Source organism: Onychostoma macrolepis, chromosome 11 (assembly GCF_012432095.1).
Source record: "Onychostoma macrolepis isolate SWU-2019 chromosome 11, ASM1243209v1, whole genome shotgun sequence".
Lineage (NCBI taxonomy): Eukaryota > Metazoa > Chordata > Actinopteri > Cypriniformes > Cyprinidae > Onychostoma > Onychostoma macrolepis.
The window spans coordinates 8,165,755-8,183,491 of record NC_081165.1 but is presented as its reverse complement, the minus strand read 5'-3'; the positions used below and the strand labels follow the sequence as shown (position 1 = coordinate 8,183,491).

At 36.1% G+C, this 17,737-nt stretch overlaps 2 protein-coding genes across 8 annotated transcripts in view; both read left to right on the top strand.

Moving 5' to 3' along the window:
* The first annotated feature begins 745 nt into the window (after positions 1-745).
* Positions 746-6,047, top strand: park7 (parkinson protein 7). Its single transcript, XM_058791619.1, has 6 exons — positions 746-931; positions 1,751-1,852; positions 2,146-2,205; positions 2,476-2,545; positions 4,921-5,007; positions 5,612-6,047. The coding sequence occupies exons 1-6, from the start codon at positions 842-844 to the stop codon at positions 5,770-5,772; spliced, it is 570 nt and encodes a 189-aa protein (XP_058647602.1). The 5' UTR covers positions 746-841; the 3' UTR covers positions 5,773-6,047.
* A 631-nt stretch (positions 6,048-6,678) lies between these two features.
* Positions 6,679-17,737, top strand: part of kcnab2a (potassium voltage-gated channel subfamily A regulatory beta subunit 2a) — a 140,265-nt gene continuing 129,206 nt past the window's right edge. The window contains exon 1 of one of the 7 annotated variants that reach the window (XM_058791616.1): positions 6,679-6,950. The gene's annotated coding sequence lies outside the window, so the exon portion shown is untranslated. Of the gene's footprint in view, positions 6,951-15,629; positions 15,971-17,737 lie in introns of those variants that run through there. The other 6 variants (XM_058791612.1, XM_058791610.1, XM_058791617.1 and 3 more) reach the window with 6 other exon arrangements.

The following is a 17,737-nucleotide window of genomic DNA, read 5'->3' as shown; positions in this document are numbered from 1 at the left end:
ATAATGACAAATACATTACTAGATAGGGGTATAAAATTAAACAAAACACATTACATTCAAAGGAAAAGATTAAACAGCTTATACATTTCAACTATTTTTCTTATTACATGAGTTAGAAATAGTCCCAAAGTAATGCTGTATTTCAGCAAGCAAAACATAAAACAGTGACTTCTGATATGAGAAATAACATTTTGTTAACAAGATAAGGAGAATAAATAAGCACAATTTGTTTTTCTAAATGCACTTTAAAAAAAAAAAATTTTAACCTTTTAAATGGCTTTAAAAGCCATTTGTAACTGTATACAACCATGGAATATCCACTTATATATTCACATATATATTCTAGGAGTTACAGACAGATAAAAACAGATCAAAAGGAATTACATAAGCAACGCTTTTATTCAGGTATTATTAATGTATTTGCTTTAGTTTAATTTCCACAACTGAAAATAAATCTGTAGCGTATAGTATGCTTTTAAGGATATTTTCTGTGTGATGGGTCTACATTTTTCATCTCTGTGATGACTATTTATAATGAAATTGATTTTTACACCAGATATTGAGGGTAACATTTTTGTTGTTGAAAATAAAAATAAACTTTTTTTTCTATTTACGATTTGATACGCATTAACAATAATACAAATCACAGGATTTCACATTAGAAACATAATAAATTAAATCACCGACATTAAATACAAGAATAACTAAAAAGAAGACTTTTATTTTGCCTGGCGGTTCCCCAGAAGTAACCAGACCCGGAAACACCCTTTATAATAAATGTGTCGTGTGTGAGTGGGGTTATATTGCGTTGCAGACAGTCCCAGGCCTCAGACTCGCAGTCATGGCTGGTAAAAGAGCTCTAGTGATTCTGGCGAAGGGCGCGGAGGAGATGGAGACGGTGGTCCCGGTGGATGTCATGCGCAGAGCGGGGGTCTGTACAGCACTCTTACATTGAGCTGTGGAGCTTCGCGCAAATGCAGTGCTGCTGTGTGCAAGTCTGTAGGCAACTAGTTATGTGTGCGGGGCATATATTATGCATTATCTGAATTTCTGCATTTGTATTTGTAAAGTGAGTGCAGAGATCGGTGTCTGTTGAATGCGCAGCAGTATATGGTCACATACTGCTGCCAGACTCTGAGCTGCCAGTGTGTAAATGCCAAAGTTTGCTGCTCTGCAGCACAGAGTCAACTGGACTCTGACTTTACATAATCAGAGATTTCACACGTAGTTTTTCGAGAGAACTTAATGCTTTTATTTAGTAAGGATGACAACAAATACATTTATAATGTTGCAAAACATTCCTATTTCAAATACATGCTGTTTTTGATCTTTCTATTCATCATAGAATCCTGAAACTTAATTCATAACAATAAGAAATGTTTCTCGAGCAGCAAATATTTAGAATATTAGAATGATTTCAGAAGGACCATGTGACTAATGATGCTGAAAATTCAGTTTTGCTTCACAGGAATGAATTACATTTTAAAACATAATAAAATAGGAAGCAGCTATTTTCAACTGTAATAATTTTTCATGATATTACTGTTTTTATATAGGCCTACTTGTGTTTTAGCACATATGTATAGATGTATTATATATGTGTGTATATGAAATGATATATATATGTGTGTGTGTGTGTGTGTGTGTGTGTGTGTATATATATATATATATATATATCTCACGCGGACACACACACACACACAAAGCAGATATGCTCATTTCATTGATGTTTTTTTCCTTTCTCCCATAGATTGCTGTTACATTGGCAGGTCTGGCGGGTAAAGAGCCGGTGCAGTGCAGCCGCGATGTCATGATCTGCCCAGACTCCAGCCTAGAGGACGCCCGCAAACAGGTTTGGCTTTAACCAGCTCCTCATGAGTTCAAGTTGATTAGAACTAATTTGTGCTGAATGAAGTTGAAGCTGAAGGTGAATGGAGTGCTGTCTCCATCCACTGGCCGAATAATGCATTGCTAATAAAACTCAATGAAGCTAGACTTCTATAAATATGTTCAATTGATCACATCCAAAACCTTGATACCAACATATGCACATCAGCTATAGTAAGGAAACATCCTTGATTATCAAACATAATCAAAACACCCCTGTTTGCACCTTAATGTAGATGAATGTCATTTTCCTGACAGGGTCCGTATGATGTCGTACTTCTGCCTGGAGGTTTGCTTGGAGCTCAAAACCTTTCTGAGGTACGACTTTGCTTTAATTATGTGTGTTTTACAGTTGAGCGGATTCCATATGAGAGCTCTCACACCATGAGCATCTTGTATAACATAATGCCGCGTCCCTCAAATAAATAGAAAACATCTTTGCGTCATCTGCTGAGGTTAGAAATGCACTCGTATTGTGAAATGCAAACATTGCATAATTATGTAAATCGAAGAGGTGTTGTGCCAGTGTGACAGTGATTTCAGTAATGGCATGTTATATGTGTGTGTGTATGTGTGTGTGTGTTGTAGTCTCCTGCCGTGAAAGAGGTGTTGAAGGACCAGGAGGGCAGAAAGGGTCTGATCGCTGCAATCTGTGCAGGTAATCTTCATATCGTGACCTCTGTGCACACATTAACCTTTCCCTGGATAAACCGCATTTATTTCAACTCTTTCAGTGCTGCTCCATTAGGCAAAATGTCAGCAATAGAAGCCATATATTACCTTTTCTCTCCTGTATGAATTTCCCAGAGGGCCTTTGGTAATTTTTCCCCCAGCGGGCCTTTGCCCCCGTTTGTACACCTGAACCGTCTGGATAATTTCTGTAAGATTTCTTTCCGATGTGTGGCATGTCAATATGATGCTCATGGCTCAATGGATTACAATTATGACTGCAGATCTGTAAAACTACAAATCTGAAATACAAATTATGAGGATAATGAGTTGTAATAATTGCCAGTATTAAGCACGTCCGTCTTCATTTGTGGGTGTATTGAATGCAGAGATGTGTGCTATCAGCTTTGCCATTCAAGGGCTCGTGAAGGACGTGGTGAATGAGGACAGTGAGCCCATGTGGCCGTAGAGAGCAGAGGAGAGCGGAAGGCGTCCCAGAAAACGGCAGATGTCCCCATAGGGATCTCTAATGAACAGGAAATGACTTCTTTTAGTGCCGTGGAGTACCTTCGAAACCGAGTCTTTGTCTGTAGATTCAGAATGCACGATCAGATTGTCAAAAATAAATTGGCATCCGTAATTCCTTGGGTAATTACACTGGCAAACTCGAAATCCTTATCCATGTCTAATTAGCTTTGCATATGCATACGCTGGTGTACTTCTAGAAGTTGACCGACTAAACTTCTAGTGGCCTTTTAACATCAGTAAAAAACACTCATGGCATTCAGGGTAATTCTATAATTTTAGTTAACTAAAACCATAAAAAAATGAAATAATAATTTAATTTTAATTATCCATACTAATACTAATTTTATATATAAAATTAGTACTGTCAAATGATTAACCGCATCCAAAATAAAAGTTTTTGTTTACATAATATATGTATGTGTACTTTGTTTATTTATTATGTGTATATATAAATACACACACACACAGTATATATTTTAAAAATATTTACATGTATATACATTTATATATTCATATTATTAGATTTTATATATATATATATATATATATATATATATATATATATATATATATATATATATATATATATATATATATACACGTGTTTGTATTTATATATACATAATAAATATATACAGTGCACATACATATTTTATGTAGACAAACGTATTTTGGATACGATTAATCATTTGACAGCTTGTAAACCTTGTAAAATTTTAACTTGTTTTATTTTAGTTAGTTGCATTTAGTTTAATTATAAAATGACATTAATAATAAAATGACAAAAACACTTTAAAAAATGGCTAAAACTTTAACTAAAATTAAAATAATAAAAATATATAAAATAAAAGCTAATTTAAAATATTAATAAAAAACTATAATAGTACTCAGTAACACTTAAATTACACTGATTACATCTGCTGACCAGCGGTATATACCTTTTTTTTTTGTCTATTCTAGAATATACATTTTTCTAATGCCACCTGCCAATGACTAGCCATAGGAAGAAGAGAGCTACAGTTTTGAAGGGTTATGACATAACGACATTTTCAAAAGAAAATACATGAACACAGGAATGAGAATTGTTAATCAACGTGAAATTTAAAGGCATATTTACTTGGATTATATGTTACTGGTAAATGTTCTGAAACAAAAGACTGTGATTGAGGCATAAAGGCCCTTTATACTTGCCTTTCTTTTATTTCCTTTTGTGGACTGAGCTTTTCACAAGCTAGACCTGTAACAGTAGATGCAAGGAATAGATTGGCCCATAAACGTCCTGCCAGAGAAAGTGTAATCACTAGACCGCACTGGGCGTCTGCCAGGGTGCACAATCAATAGTTAAGAGCTCTCTTTTCATTAATGTTCAGATGAGCTCAGTGCACAGCCAGGGCACTGCCAATGATAATGCAGCCAAACCCCGTTATTTTTAGATCCCTATTTTTACTTTCTTCCGTTCCTCCTTCCAATGCAGATTGCAGAATTAGTTGGAAATTGTATACCTGGTTTATTTTAGATAACAGTATATTGATGTTTGGCTGGTAGCGATATGATTACACAACGTAAAAGTCACTTTACCCCTTCCAGGCACTGGCACTGAATCATGCACGGTTTGACTTCAGCAAGAGCTTTATATTAAAAATAACTAGGTTTGCACATTTTTCTGAAGAAAATGTGATTGGAGTTTTACACACCAAACAGTGTTGTTCAAATTCTTTACTCAAGTATAGTGATGCTATACTAAGCACAAATAAGAATCACAGGATTTGTATCACACTTTTCTGCTTTTATAAGGTAAAATTGTCTAACTTAATGAAATTTTCTGACCTGTTGCAGGCCCGACGGCACTCTTGGCTCACGGTATCGCATATGGCAGCACAGTTACCACCCATCCAGGTGCCAAGGACAAGATGATGGCTGGTGGTAATGTCTCTGCATATACCTAGTATTTTTCTCACAGGCCTTTAATGTCAGTGATAGAAACTTGCATACTTGAGGGGCATGTCATGGAAAAGAACACACAATAAACATCCAACAGAGGGTACACAATAGCTATGTTTACATGGACACCTTTTGTTCCAGTTGGAACTAAATCATTCCGATTGATGAATCCAAACTTGGTGTTTAGATGAACGCTAAATAAAGTGATCGGGTTGATGTGCGCGTTTATAATGTCACATGTTTCAAATCTTTCCAAAGATTTAATCTTTGGAGTTTCCCCCTTATTTCAAAACGCGCATACTAGTCTTCTTCCTGCTTCTTTTCTTTGTTTTAAAAAGCTGACTTTATATAGAAATTGTGGTGGACATTACTTTTGCATTTCATTAAACACAGTGGATATGTATGTTCTATGTATCTCTAGCTATGTTGTAGGTCATTCAGGATTTCTTAATTAATTACATAATTAAGCTACACTGTATTGTGTTTTGTGATTCGTTTCGCTGCAGGAGAACGAAAAATAAAGATTGCATTTGTCGACTGTGGTGATATCTTTAGCCATATGAATTATTTTGTATTCTTCCCCCAGATCATTATAAATATTCAGAGGCTCGTGTTCAGAAGGATGGTAACCTGATCACCAGCAGAGGGCCAGGAACCAGCTTTGAGTTTGCCTTGACTATAGTGGAGGAGCTCATGGGTGCAGAGGTTGCTGCCCAAGTCAAAGCCCCACTCATTCTGAAAGACTGATCAGCAAACTGTGAAGATCTGGCATTTACAACCGTACTGCTATGCCAATCTGAAAGGGAGTTGAATTGAATTGCTTTAGAGTTTTCCTTGCATGTGATTTTCTGATGTGTAGGAATATGACTATTTAATGAAGTTACTTAAATATATATTTGAAGAGAGTTGCTGCAGACTGGCAGTCGATAATCTAAATGGCTTTTTATGGCTTTACTGATTCCCAGTTCTCTTGCTCTGCACTTATTAACTTCTGTACCAGAATAAAGTCATAGTGCACTAAACTCATAATGTCTCTTAATAACTTATGCATTTAACATGAACTGATAAATATAGAGCATTTTGATGGCATGAACAGAAAGTAAAAGGGGCATTATTATTAATAAAAATGTTAAGTCAACATTTAATTTGTTCCTCTTTAACGCACATCGTTTTTTAAATTTGTGCCAAACAACGTATATTACATGCAATTGTATAAACATGTACAGAACAACAAGAACAATAGAAAATGAGACGTATCATAAAAATAATACAATAAATAGCCAAAACGTAATACCAGGGGAAAAAATACAACGATAAACATTTAAAGTGATTTTTGGCTTTTCAAAGATTTTTAATTCTTTATGCCCATCAAAGACAAAACATAGGATTTATAGTCTACCAGAAAATCAGTAGTAGCGGGTTCTTCTTACTCCCTAAATTTGTATTTGTGTATAAAACAATCGTATGATTAAAAAAAATAACAATGTACTGAAAATGAGAATTTGAGAAATAATTACTTTTTCAGAAATAACTCTTACAAATAACTAATTTCAAAAAGTTTGAGAACAAACACATTCACAAAAAAAGATGTATAGTTTTAGATAGATAGTATTTAAAAAGGTCTGCATAACTATTGGACGCTTGAAACATATTTCTAGTGACGTACTGCGAGGCCAACCAATCAAACGCCGCTGTCATGTCGCGGTGCGCCTCAACCAGCCAATAGGAGCGTCCCTGCGCAGCGCGAGTGTCTTTTGTAGCGCTTGGCGAAAGTGTGAAAAGCGGCAAAATAAAGTCATCGGATGCTGCTCGAGTCTTGACCGACTTTGCTCTGACTGAAGAGAAGCGCGACATCACACTAAACACATTTTGAGCGGCGAAGAAAGTGTATTGTCGTGTTTTATGAACTCTTATACTGCTGCAAGGTAAGAATACTATATTTTATACTCTTTTTAGCTTATTGTTATGCAAGAAATCAATCACGACTAAAGACTTGTGTTGCTGAGGTAAATCGCTGAATATTTCATATAGTGATGTTGAACTGCCGATATCTTACCGCTTATAAAGTTAGGAAATGATGATCACAATTAATTTGTTTCGTGTTTTGCTACTCGCCTGTTAGCTAGTTTGTTGTCTGTGAGGTTTGATTTTGAGCTTTAATGTGAACTTGACGAAAGGAAACTGTCATAATGTACACCATCTGAAGTTCTGAGAGTCCGCATCTTCTCCCATTAGAATAGTATTAATAATAAAAAATAAAACATGCCAGAGATGTGTTGTGCATCCTTTAAAGGCAGTTTACACTTGTTAAGTAACTTAGAGATGGGTTTTTGCAGGATATCCTTTTCATGACCCTACCGGGTTTTCCCTTGGTTACCATAGTTTACACCAAAACACCGTTACTGTTACCGCTAACGTACTGCAAAACAAACAAGATGTATAAATAAATTATTAATCGCATAGTGTACAGATATCCCCTTTTTTGTTTTAAACATTTTTATGACTGGCTAATACCAAGTTAGTTTAAATAAAATAACCACTGTAAGGTATTTTGGTAGAAATTATGGTTATACTGGCATTTTTTTTTTTAAAGGGAAGTTAGAAAACATGTTATAGAGCAATTTTAAAATTTACATTTGTGTATTTCTAAGACACTTTTACACAAAGCAGTTTACATTGCTTTCCCATGAATTCCCTGGGAATAGAACCCGTTGCTAGCGCCATTTTGCTGACATATATCTGGATATTTGACAGGACAAATTGACCTGAGTCTGAAATGTGTGAAATTTACTAAAAAAAATAAACAAATACTCACCCTCTGGCCATCCAAGATGCAGATGAGTTTGTTGTCATCGGATCAGATTTGGAGAAATGTAGCATTGCATCACTTGCTCACCAGTGGATTCTCTGCAGTGAATGGGTGCCGTCAGAAAAAGAGTCCAAACAGCTGATAAAAACATCACAATAATCCACCATCAATTAATGTCTTGTGAAGTCAAAAGCTTTGTGTTTGTAAGAAACAAATTCATCATCGTTCTAACTTCAAAACCTTTGCATCTTGCCAAAATGTGAGTCTATAATCCATAATAACACTTGTGAACAGTGCTTGATCTGTGCATATATCTCTCCTGTTTCAGACAAGATGATCTTTTCACTGGAGAAAGCAGTATTATGGATGGAGGACTCATTTAGCCAGAAGCAACGTTTTAAAATTAAAACGTAATGAGGAATTTCTTTTGCAGCTTTTCCCGTTTTAAGATGCTAATTGATGGACTGGAGTGGTGTGGATTACTTGTGGATTATTGTGATGTTTTTATCAGCTGTTTGAACTCTAATTCTGACGGCACCCATTCACTGCATTCTCAAAATTTGATCTGATGAAGAAACAAACTCATTTAGGTCTGAAGCTGAGTAAATTACAAAATACATTTTCCTTTTTGAGTGAACTCCTTTTATCATTTAACCTTTGCTACAATAGGTGATAGAATGCTGTATAAAGTTGCTACAATAGGCACTTTCAGTATTCATTTTTTTTTAATAGGCAAAAGTTAAATATGTACAACAATCACTCTGAACCATCTGGGTGACTTCCTTTGGCCGTCTGCGAAATGCACTTGCTTTTTCAAGAAATATTTAAAGTTGGCTTCCACCGTTTTCACACTTCAGATGGGCTGCAGTTATTTGAGACCGCCCCTCAAGCCACGTGTGAATGTGCTGTTCAACTCGAGTGCAGGAAGAGGAAGGTGAAGTAAAAAGGCACAAATTCTCCTCACAGGCTGCATGCAAGCACTTTTTTTTTTTTTTTTTCCTGGCCTCTGCTCCGTTCCGCTGCAGCGCTGCAAACCAGTGTATAAATAGAAACCACTGTCTTACTCATCTTATAACAAGCTGCATTTGGGACTATAGTACTGCCAGGAATCATTCAAACAAAAAAGTAACATTCTTACACACAAATGCAGCACAAAGAGCATTGCTGGTATCACTGTGCTTGTGATTATATAATAATCTGAATAGCTTGTGTAGTTGACTAGAGCTCTGCAATTAATATATATATTTTCTTTCAATTATGGTTTTGGCTTCCAACAATTGTCTTGTTTTGTTCTTTGTTTTAAATCCATGCAAGTATACAACCCGAATTCTGGAAATGTTGGGACATTTTTTAAATTTGAATAAAATGAAAACTAAAAGACTTTCAAATCACATGAGCCAATATTTTATTCACAATAGAACATAGAGAACATAACAAAGGTTTAAACTGATCAATTTTACAATTTTATACACAAAATGAGCTCATTTCAAATTTGATGCCTGCTACAGGTCTCAAAATAGTTGGGACGGGGGCATGTTTACCATGGTGTAGCATCTCCTCTTCTTTTCAAAACAGTTTGAAGACATCTGGGCATCGAGGTTATGAGTTTTGGTGTTGGAGTTTGGTCCCATTCTTGCCTGATATAGGTTTCCAGCTGCTGTTAAAAAGTTTGTGGTCGTGTTTGATGTATTTTTCGTTTAATGATGCGCCAAATGTTCTCTATAGGTGAAAGATCTGGACTACGAAGTCATGCTGTTGTAATAGCTGCAGTATGTAGTTTTGCATTGTCCTGCTGAAATACATGTCATCTGGAGGGGAGCATATGTTGCTCTAAAACCTTTATATACCTTTCAGCATTCATACCATATGCACTTATGCACCCCCATACCATCAGAGATGCTGACTTTAGAACTGAATACTGATAATACACTGGAAGATCTCCCTCCTCTTTAGCCTGGAGGACATGGCGTCCATGGTTTCCAACAAGAATGTCAAATTCAGTAAAAGTTTTTAGCTAAGAGTTTTCTCTTAAAACCTATTCATAAAGCTGCTGAGACAAACTTTTACTAAGGAACAGAGAGAAGGCTTAAGCTAAGAGTTAGAGTGGGGTTGACCTCGTTGCTATGGATGATGTCAGCATGCTTAATAACTATGCACACCGTTATTGGCTGATAGGGGAGGGGAGGGGTCTCTGTCAGAGATTGATTCCTAGAAATATTGTAGCGCTCAATGTTATGTTGCCATATTCAAATCAAGGTTTAAAACTAAAATGTTAATTGCCACATTCAAATAAAGATTATAAAATGCAGGCTAAGTGCACTAATTAAACAAGTACATGTTCCGCTAAATGTCAGCCTCTTGCATGTATGCTTCTCATAGCGGATATTCATATAAACAGCTTTTTAATTAACAGAGTAGAGTAATAGTAAACATGGCTGATAGTAAGACGTAATAGAAAACCAACTGGACGCAAGAACTGCTGTTACTACTTCCCCAACTGGTTAATGAAAACAAGGATATAATCAAAGGAAAATTTGGAGTTGGGATAACCTCCAAAACCAAAGGTGATACCTTTTTAAAAGCTCATTCTTGTCAAATGTTTCTAAAATGTTTACGTTCTGATGCAGATTGCCGGCAACAGCTATTTTAGGATAGTTTGTGGCTTGGTATTAGTGACTTAGGAGTCCTCTTCACTACTCCTAATGTTTCACAGATTTAGGAGCTAGTATTAGTGCTAAAACGCTTTGTGAAATACTCTTAGAGCAAAAATTTGGGAGTCCTAAATTTAGGATTGACACGTTATTTTATTTTTTACGATTGTTTCCTAAATCGGCAAGTTAGGAGCTACTTTTAGCCTTAAGAAGCCTTTTGTGAATACGGGCCCTGATGTCAATTAACTTAAGTAGTTGCTAGATGTTCTCTTAGCTGAATCTTTTCAAAAAATTCTTGCTTTTTCAGCCCTATGTTGCCCCCGTGCCAACTTTTTTGAGATCTGAAGCAGGCATCAAACTTGAAATGAGCTCATTTAGTGGATAAAAGTGTAAAGTTTCTCTGTTTAAACATTTGTTATGTTCTCTATGTCTCCATGTATATATTCATTTTATGTTTTTACAATACAATAAATGCAGAAGGTTTCCAAAGTCAACAAGTAATCATGTGAAATAATTGTGACCTCAATGACAAAAGTAATCGTGAATATTATTTTTGCCATAATTGTGCAGCCATACCTTGGCGAATGCAAAATTTGTTTCAGAGTTAATATTATTAGAAAATGCTGGTCCTATAACACTGAATCCATTTCAGTGATGCTTTCATCTAGAAAGGATGGACAATGAATTCCTCCTCTCTTCCTCAAAGACATTTCTAGAATATTGGCATATTTTGCAGCACATTTTCCTGCCTGAGTAGCTGTACAGTAGAGAGCTGGCGGCTGGACTCTGGCAAGGAGTGGCACTATTAGCCAGACTGAGTCATTGGCTAAATGATGCAATTATGAGGCTCTTCAGTGACTTCCCTGATTGGATCTTCCCTTTTAAACCATATCCGTTGGTTAGAATGAAGTCAGCACTTAGAATACTGAATGGAATGAAAACTTCAGGTTTCAGTTTAGGTTTATATTACACGCTTGATAGTTTTACGGTTCTTTCCTAGAAACATAAAACCTTTTTCCTTTTTTTTTTTTTTTCAGAAATGGAATAGTGAATAGAAAACATTTATCCAGTACAGTGCACATTTTTACTGCTTCAGAACAAGTTCGATTTTATTTATTCATTTTTTTTTTTTCTTTTTATTCAAAATTTTATAATTTTCTTCTTTTTTTTTTTTTATTTCATGTATGTGACCTTGAACCTCTCAACTGTCCTTAGAATGCTCTTAATGTCCTTGGAGCTTTCTGGAGTGACACAATCCTCCAGTATTTTCGGAAATATTACGGATAGTTGATTGCTGTAATTTGTCATATTTTGTCTCTCGTGACATTTTCAGTCACAGGGGTTAATTAGAAACCTGTCAGATGGTGCGATGCTCATCTTTATAACAATTAGGCCTATGTTCTTGTGTACTTTGTCCTTGTGGTTTGCAATTGTGCAAATGTAATTCCTAAATTTCCATTGCAATATGGGTGGACTACTTGCAGTAAAATGAGAATAAAAATGGCTTGGTAATTCACTTCAGCATGTTCTTTATTGCTGTATCTCTTCAAGGTCAAGGTTATGTTAAATAACTTTACTAGAATTACATCAGTTTGTTGAAAGTGAGGTCACCTGCTCTCTTCATTTCTCAGGCTATTATTGTTTTCCAGCTGAGAAATGGACGCAGTCACATGGGATTTGAAAACACACATGCCTCCCTTGTCATTGTGAGAATGCGAATGCATTGCTCCTTAATCTTAGAGTCAGGGAAAGAACAGTTTAAGGTGTTGAGCACGCTATTATACAGAGATGTATTGACAAACGCTCCAGGGCATTTTTCATGTGTAAGCTTTATTCTTGTCCCATGTAGTAATTTCAGCTTGAGATGCAGTGCTGTATTGTGACAAGAGAAAGTATGTTTCCATTATACCTTTCAATATACTTCAACCTGTATGGGCTTTTCTGTATTGCAAAAGTTTTGCTAAATAAAAGATTTAAAGAATTGAAGACATTAAAGACAACATCTTAAGATGTTTTGCCTTATTAAAATGAAAGCTATTGTATTTCTATTTTAAAGTAACCTTTATTGATTTTTAACATTATTACTTGTGCATCAAACACTTCGCTGCATCAACTTCAAATGAATTTAGAGACGCCGTTTCAGTCCTATCTATCTATCTATCTATCTAAAGGCTTGAAATTGCGACCATTTTGGTCGCATATGCTCCCATAATTTAATCTGTGCGACCTCAAAATATATTTGGGAGCATTTGTGCGAGTGCATATAATTGTTGTAGCACGACCTGTTTTCATTTCTCTAAAAACGTTCACAGTTATGTGCCTTCTGTGTGCTGATACGGTGACCGGTCTGCCGTTCTATCAAATGCTGCATAACTTAATCTTTACGTTCTTAAATTTAATGCAGATTTTAGATTGGTTAATATTAGCTGTCAATCACTCAGTCACTGCTTTCCGCTGTCAGGTGACAGGGAGCTAACTACCGCGGGAAATGCAAAGGGCTGAAGAAGCTTAATTGTTTTAACGATGTGTGATTTGACATTATCGAGTATATTGCAAAACCAAACACCTACAGAGAGTGCACGCATGCATGACGTGATGAAGTCTAGTAGGTTAGACTAGTGCGTGTGCGCTTTCACTGCATGATTCAGTCTATTAAAATGCATAACAAAATTCAAGATATGGGGGCTTTATATTTCATATAGTTAATATCACACAAACAGTGCCGTTTTTTCCTCCAAAAATCAGCATGATTACAAATGTGATATTGATTTTATACAACAGTTCAATAAACAAGTTAATATTAAGAGACTTAAGTTGTAGACACCGTATTGCCTGTTTTTGCTCCATTTAGACAACAAAAATAATTCCAAACAAAGCCATGGCGCTGTTTTGCGTCTCTGAGCAATATGACGGTATTTCGTTTCGTTCCTGAATGAATCAACCGTTTAAATGATTGGGATCAATCGCAGTGACTCATTTATTAACAGTGACTTGATGCCACCTATTGGCGGTTTTAATTTCACATTTAAAGTATCTTTTAATTTTTCTTAAATAATTTAAAATATCAGTATTCAACGTTTTATGTTTACAGTATTAAAACATTAAAACATTATATATGCATGTGTAACTGCAGGTTAAATGCATTCATGTCCTGCATAAAATGACCATAACAGGTAAAAATCAATTTAAACTTATTGGAAAAGATGAATTTCTATCACTGCTGTGAACTGACCACCACACAGAATATGAAGATTATCAAAATCAGCTGTCCACGGTAGTCCTTAAGACTACCAGCACAATAGCACAAGCAAAATATCGTCAGATATCAGATAAACTTCGGTGGTTTACGGAAGAAATATGTTATTATTTCTTTTCATTTTCTCTCTTCTTCAGCCCTTTGCATTTCCCGCGGTAGTTATAGCTCCCTGTCACCTGACAGCGGAAAGCAGTGACTGGGTGATTGACAGCTAATATATTAACCAATCTGCATTAAAGTTAAGAATGTAAAGATGAAATCTGTTAATATATAATTTGTAGTTATGGTGCTCATTAATTTTTGGTGGGTGCTCCTAAATTTTTGCTGGTGCTCCTAACTTTGTAAAGTTGGGAGCACCAGTGCTACCAAGTAAAAAAGTTAATTTTGAGCCCTGTGTATATGTGTGTGTATATATATGTGTATACTGTGTGTGTATGTGTATATATATATATATATATATGTAATATGAATTTGTAAATGTTTAATGGACTACCATGGTCTTTAAGAAAGCATTTATTCTTACGCTGGTCTGTATCCTATTTAGCACTCAAAGTAAATGCACCACTTAGGAGGACAGTACTTAGGCTAAATGTAGAGGCGTTTCCTTGTGGTCTCCATGCTGCAAGGATGAGAATAGAGGTGGCAAACCGATCTACTGTAGTATGGCTGGATGTGAGCCAGAGACCAGTGACACTGTAGTAATGTAATGCTAGAATTGCTGCAGTCCCCGAAGCTGCAGCCAAACGTCTCATACTAAGGCATGTGCTAATACAACTTATGTGGGAAATGAGATGATGATCTGTAGTGCAGAAGCTGAAATGATGGAAAGGTAGTGCCATTTGATACAGGCTATTTTTAGAAGAGGTTTTGTGTTGACATGCTTTAAAAACTCTTTTCTTCACTTGCATCCTACTAGCATCCTCTTCTTTGGGAAGATTTCTAATAGAGAGAAATGAAATAAACTGTCAAATTTAAAGTTATGTTTAAATTACTTTTTAATTAATCCATCAATGTCTGATATATATATATGTATATATGTGTGTGTGTATATATATATATTGCAGTTGTTATACATTCAGTATTAAACACATACTTTGTATGAACAAACTCAAATGTTTTAGGCTAATTGAATTGAAAAACTATAATAGGATATTTTTGTTTTAGAAATTATTTATTATAACACATTTAATTTAATATATTTATATTTTATTGTATTTCTTTTTCTTTTCATGATTTTTGTGTATAATGTTGTGGCAATACACAATCATGCCAATAAAGTACTTTTAAAAACAGTTTAATAACTGAAATATTATTTAATAATTGAAATATTACATTTTGATTCAATTTTATTATAGCTGAAAACTATTTTGCTCATATAACTAATGCTGCATGGGTGGGAAAATTATAATCAATATGAACCAATAATATAATAGGCTAATAAGCCAATCAAATCCCTATGACATAAAAGCAACTCCTGCTATACTCCTGTACTCCTGAATGCACTGCAAATGCAGTTTGATGTTGTCCTGTAAGAGAGGCCCGGTGTATTTCACCACACACCTGCAGTGTGTCCTTTGACTCAGCAGATGTATCGCCCAACATAATGCAGAAGAAATACATGTAGAGACATTTCCAGAACCCTTCACCTGTGAAATCACATCTTTGCAGTGGGTTTTTATGAAAACATTTTGAACACGCTAGCTTAAATTTCCTTTACTTGTGTGTGTCTCCCTCTCTCTCTCTTCCTTCTTGCACCCGTTGTTCCTCCATATGGTTAGATGTTGCGCTGACTGTGCAGAGCGCTGTGTTAGTGTGATGTAAGGGGGAGGGACCCTGCATTTAACGCACTGTGTTCCTCAGTCTCTATTCACTGGCATTGTCTCAGGAGACTCGCTCGCACTTACACACAGCTTCTGTCTCTCTCTCTCTTTCCCATCCGCCCCCTCTCGCGCGCACACTCATGCACTCAGCCATACAGGCACACACATTGACAGGGTAGTGTGGAGGATAAACCCACTCACCATTCCCGTCTCATCTTCCCCTCCCTCTCTCTCTCTCGCCGTCTTTCTAACGCTCGGCAGAGGCAATCTGGCTGCACCCACCCAACTCTTCTTCAGCCTCGCCGAGCAGGAAACACTGCAGCAGGCATCGGCAGAGGTGGGTAGTCAAGCAACAAGGCGAGCTCTTTCTTTGCTTTCCTCTCCATCTCATCCTGCTTCCCACCTAAGCGTGAGTGTATAAGTGTGTATGTACCGTGCAGCGAAAGGGAATCCTGTCTTTCCGTCTCCTTGTCTTTCCCGTCTCGTCATCTGCTTGCTGCATTGAGAGGTATATCTGCATACCGTATTGCACAGGGAGTAAAAATCTGATTAATGCATGCGGTGTCTGCTTAAATTAGCGTTAGGCATCATAATAGCATTAAACAATTGAAAGGAGCGAAATGCATTGAAGAGTAAGCATTTGATGGCTGAATATGAGCATCATGCTCTCACCTGCTGCAGTGCCCATCTGTTGCCCACAAATGCTGGCTTTACGCTACGCAGTCCGACATCGATACATGTTCTATTATGGCTTACTTATAGTAGATGCTGTGAAGATGAGGCTGTGTTATGGTTTCTCTGAGCTGACATGTTATTATAAGTACCGTCTGCTGGAGAGGAAGTGGATTTTCATGCTAGGTTGTGTGTGGATGGTGTCGCTCTGCCTCTGGGCACTGGGCCGAGGCTGGTGAACACGAGGAAGGTGCAAGTCGCAGGGATTTGGTGCAGTAAGTTTTTAATGGCTGCTACGACACAAAAAAAAGGTGGCAGCTTCGAAGGCTGGAACTTGTTCTTTTGTAAAGGATGTCCGTCACTTTGGTAGTGTGTGTGATCTCAACCTTGTTTAGAAGACCTGGGGAATGGGATAGCACTGTTGTTACGAAGTAAACTGCTGTCATATAACAAATTCAATTTGCAAGAAATTCCTCCATGCAGCATTGTAATTTGGTGTATATCAGGGGTGAATTCTAATCCTGTGGTTTTGGTTTGGGTAAACAATATGGCATAAAATAAAGCTGAATGTAAACATTACTATTATGAATAAAAAATAGACTTTAGTCAGGGTAGTGCCATGATTTTTTTGGCAGGAATGAAAACAAGGCTCTGAGTGATAGAAGTACAATGCTCAATGGATTGTGCTGTTGTTTTAACAACATGGTTGTTCAGATGATGAAATGTCTTTCTGGAAAAATCTTTCAGCAGACAAAAAATATTTTTGAAAATGATGCAATCTAGTACCTTTAGACAGCGCGTGCCATTGTGAAGACTATCCCTCATAGCCTCATTTTCATTTGTGTTAAAATCAATATGGCGTCTAACCTGATTAGTCTATTGTAGGGATGGGAACTTAGAATAATTTCTTACTCGGAACCTTTTGTCTTTTTAAAAAAAGAATCACAAAAGGTCAAGAGAAAAAAATAGTTTAATGGTTTCTTTAATTTTTTAATTAACAAATAACTTTTGAGAACCAGTTCTTTTTTAGTCAATTCCAAGAACATGGTACAGTGTGATTCATGAACAAGTGACTTATGAACTGGTTCTTTTAATGCTTAATCAGTATTTCGTCCTGAAAAGTGCTAGAATCATTCAATTCTTTACTCTGATCTCTAACAATTGTTGATGTTTACATGTCAAAATCATGATAATCAATAATATAAAATATTATTTGAATTATGAATGTCATTTCTGCAATGATAAAATTAATAATTTATAGGCGCAGAATCTGGGTATATATATATTGTATTTATAAAGTGAAGGCAACACCATACAATGCCTTAAATAAGTCTTATAGTATGTAATGTTTCAGTGTCTTTCTCTGTACTGCTTAAAATGAGCCACGAAATGAGAATCATTAAAAAAGGCAGGATGGAGATACTCATGGTCTTTTTCTAGATGTCTGTGTGGGTTATGTGATCCTGAGACACTGTCCAAAGACGGATGTGGGTGAGAATGCTAG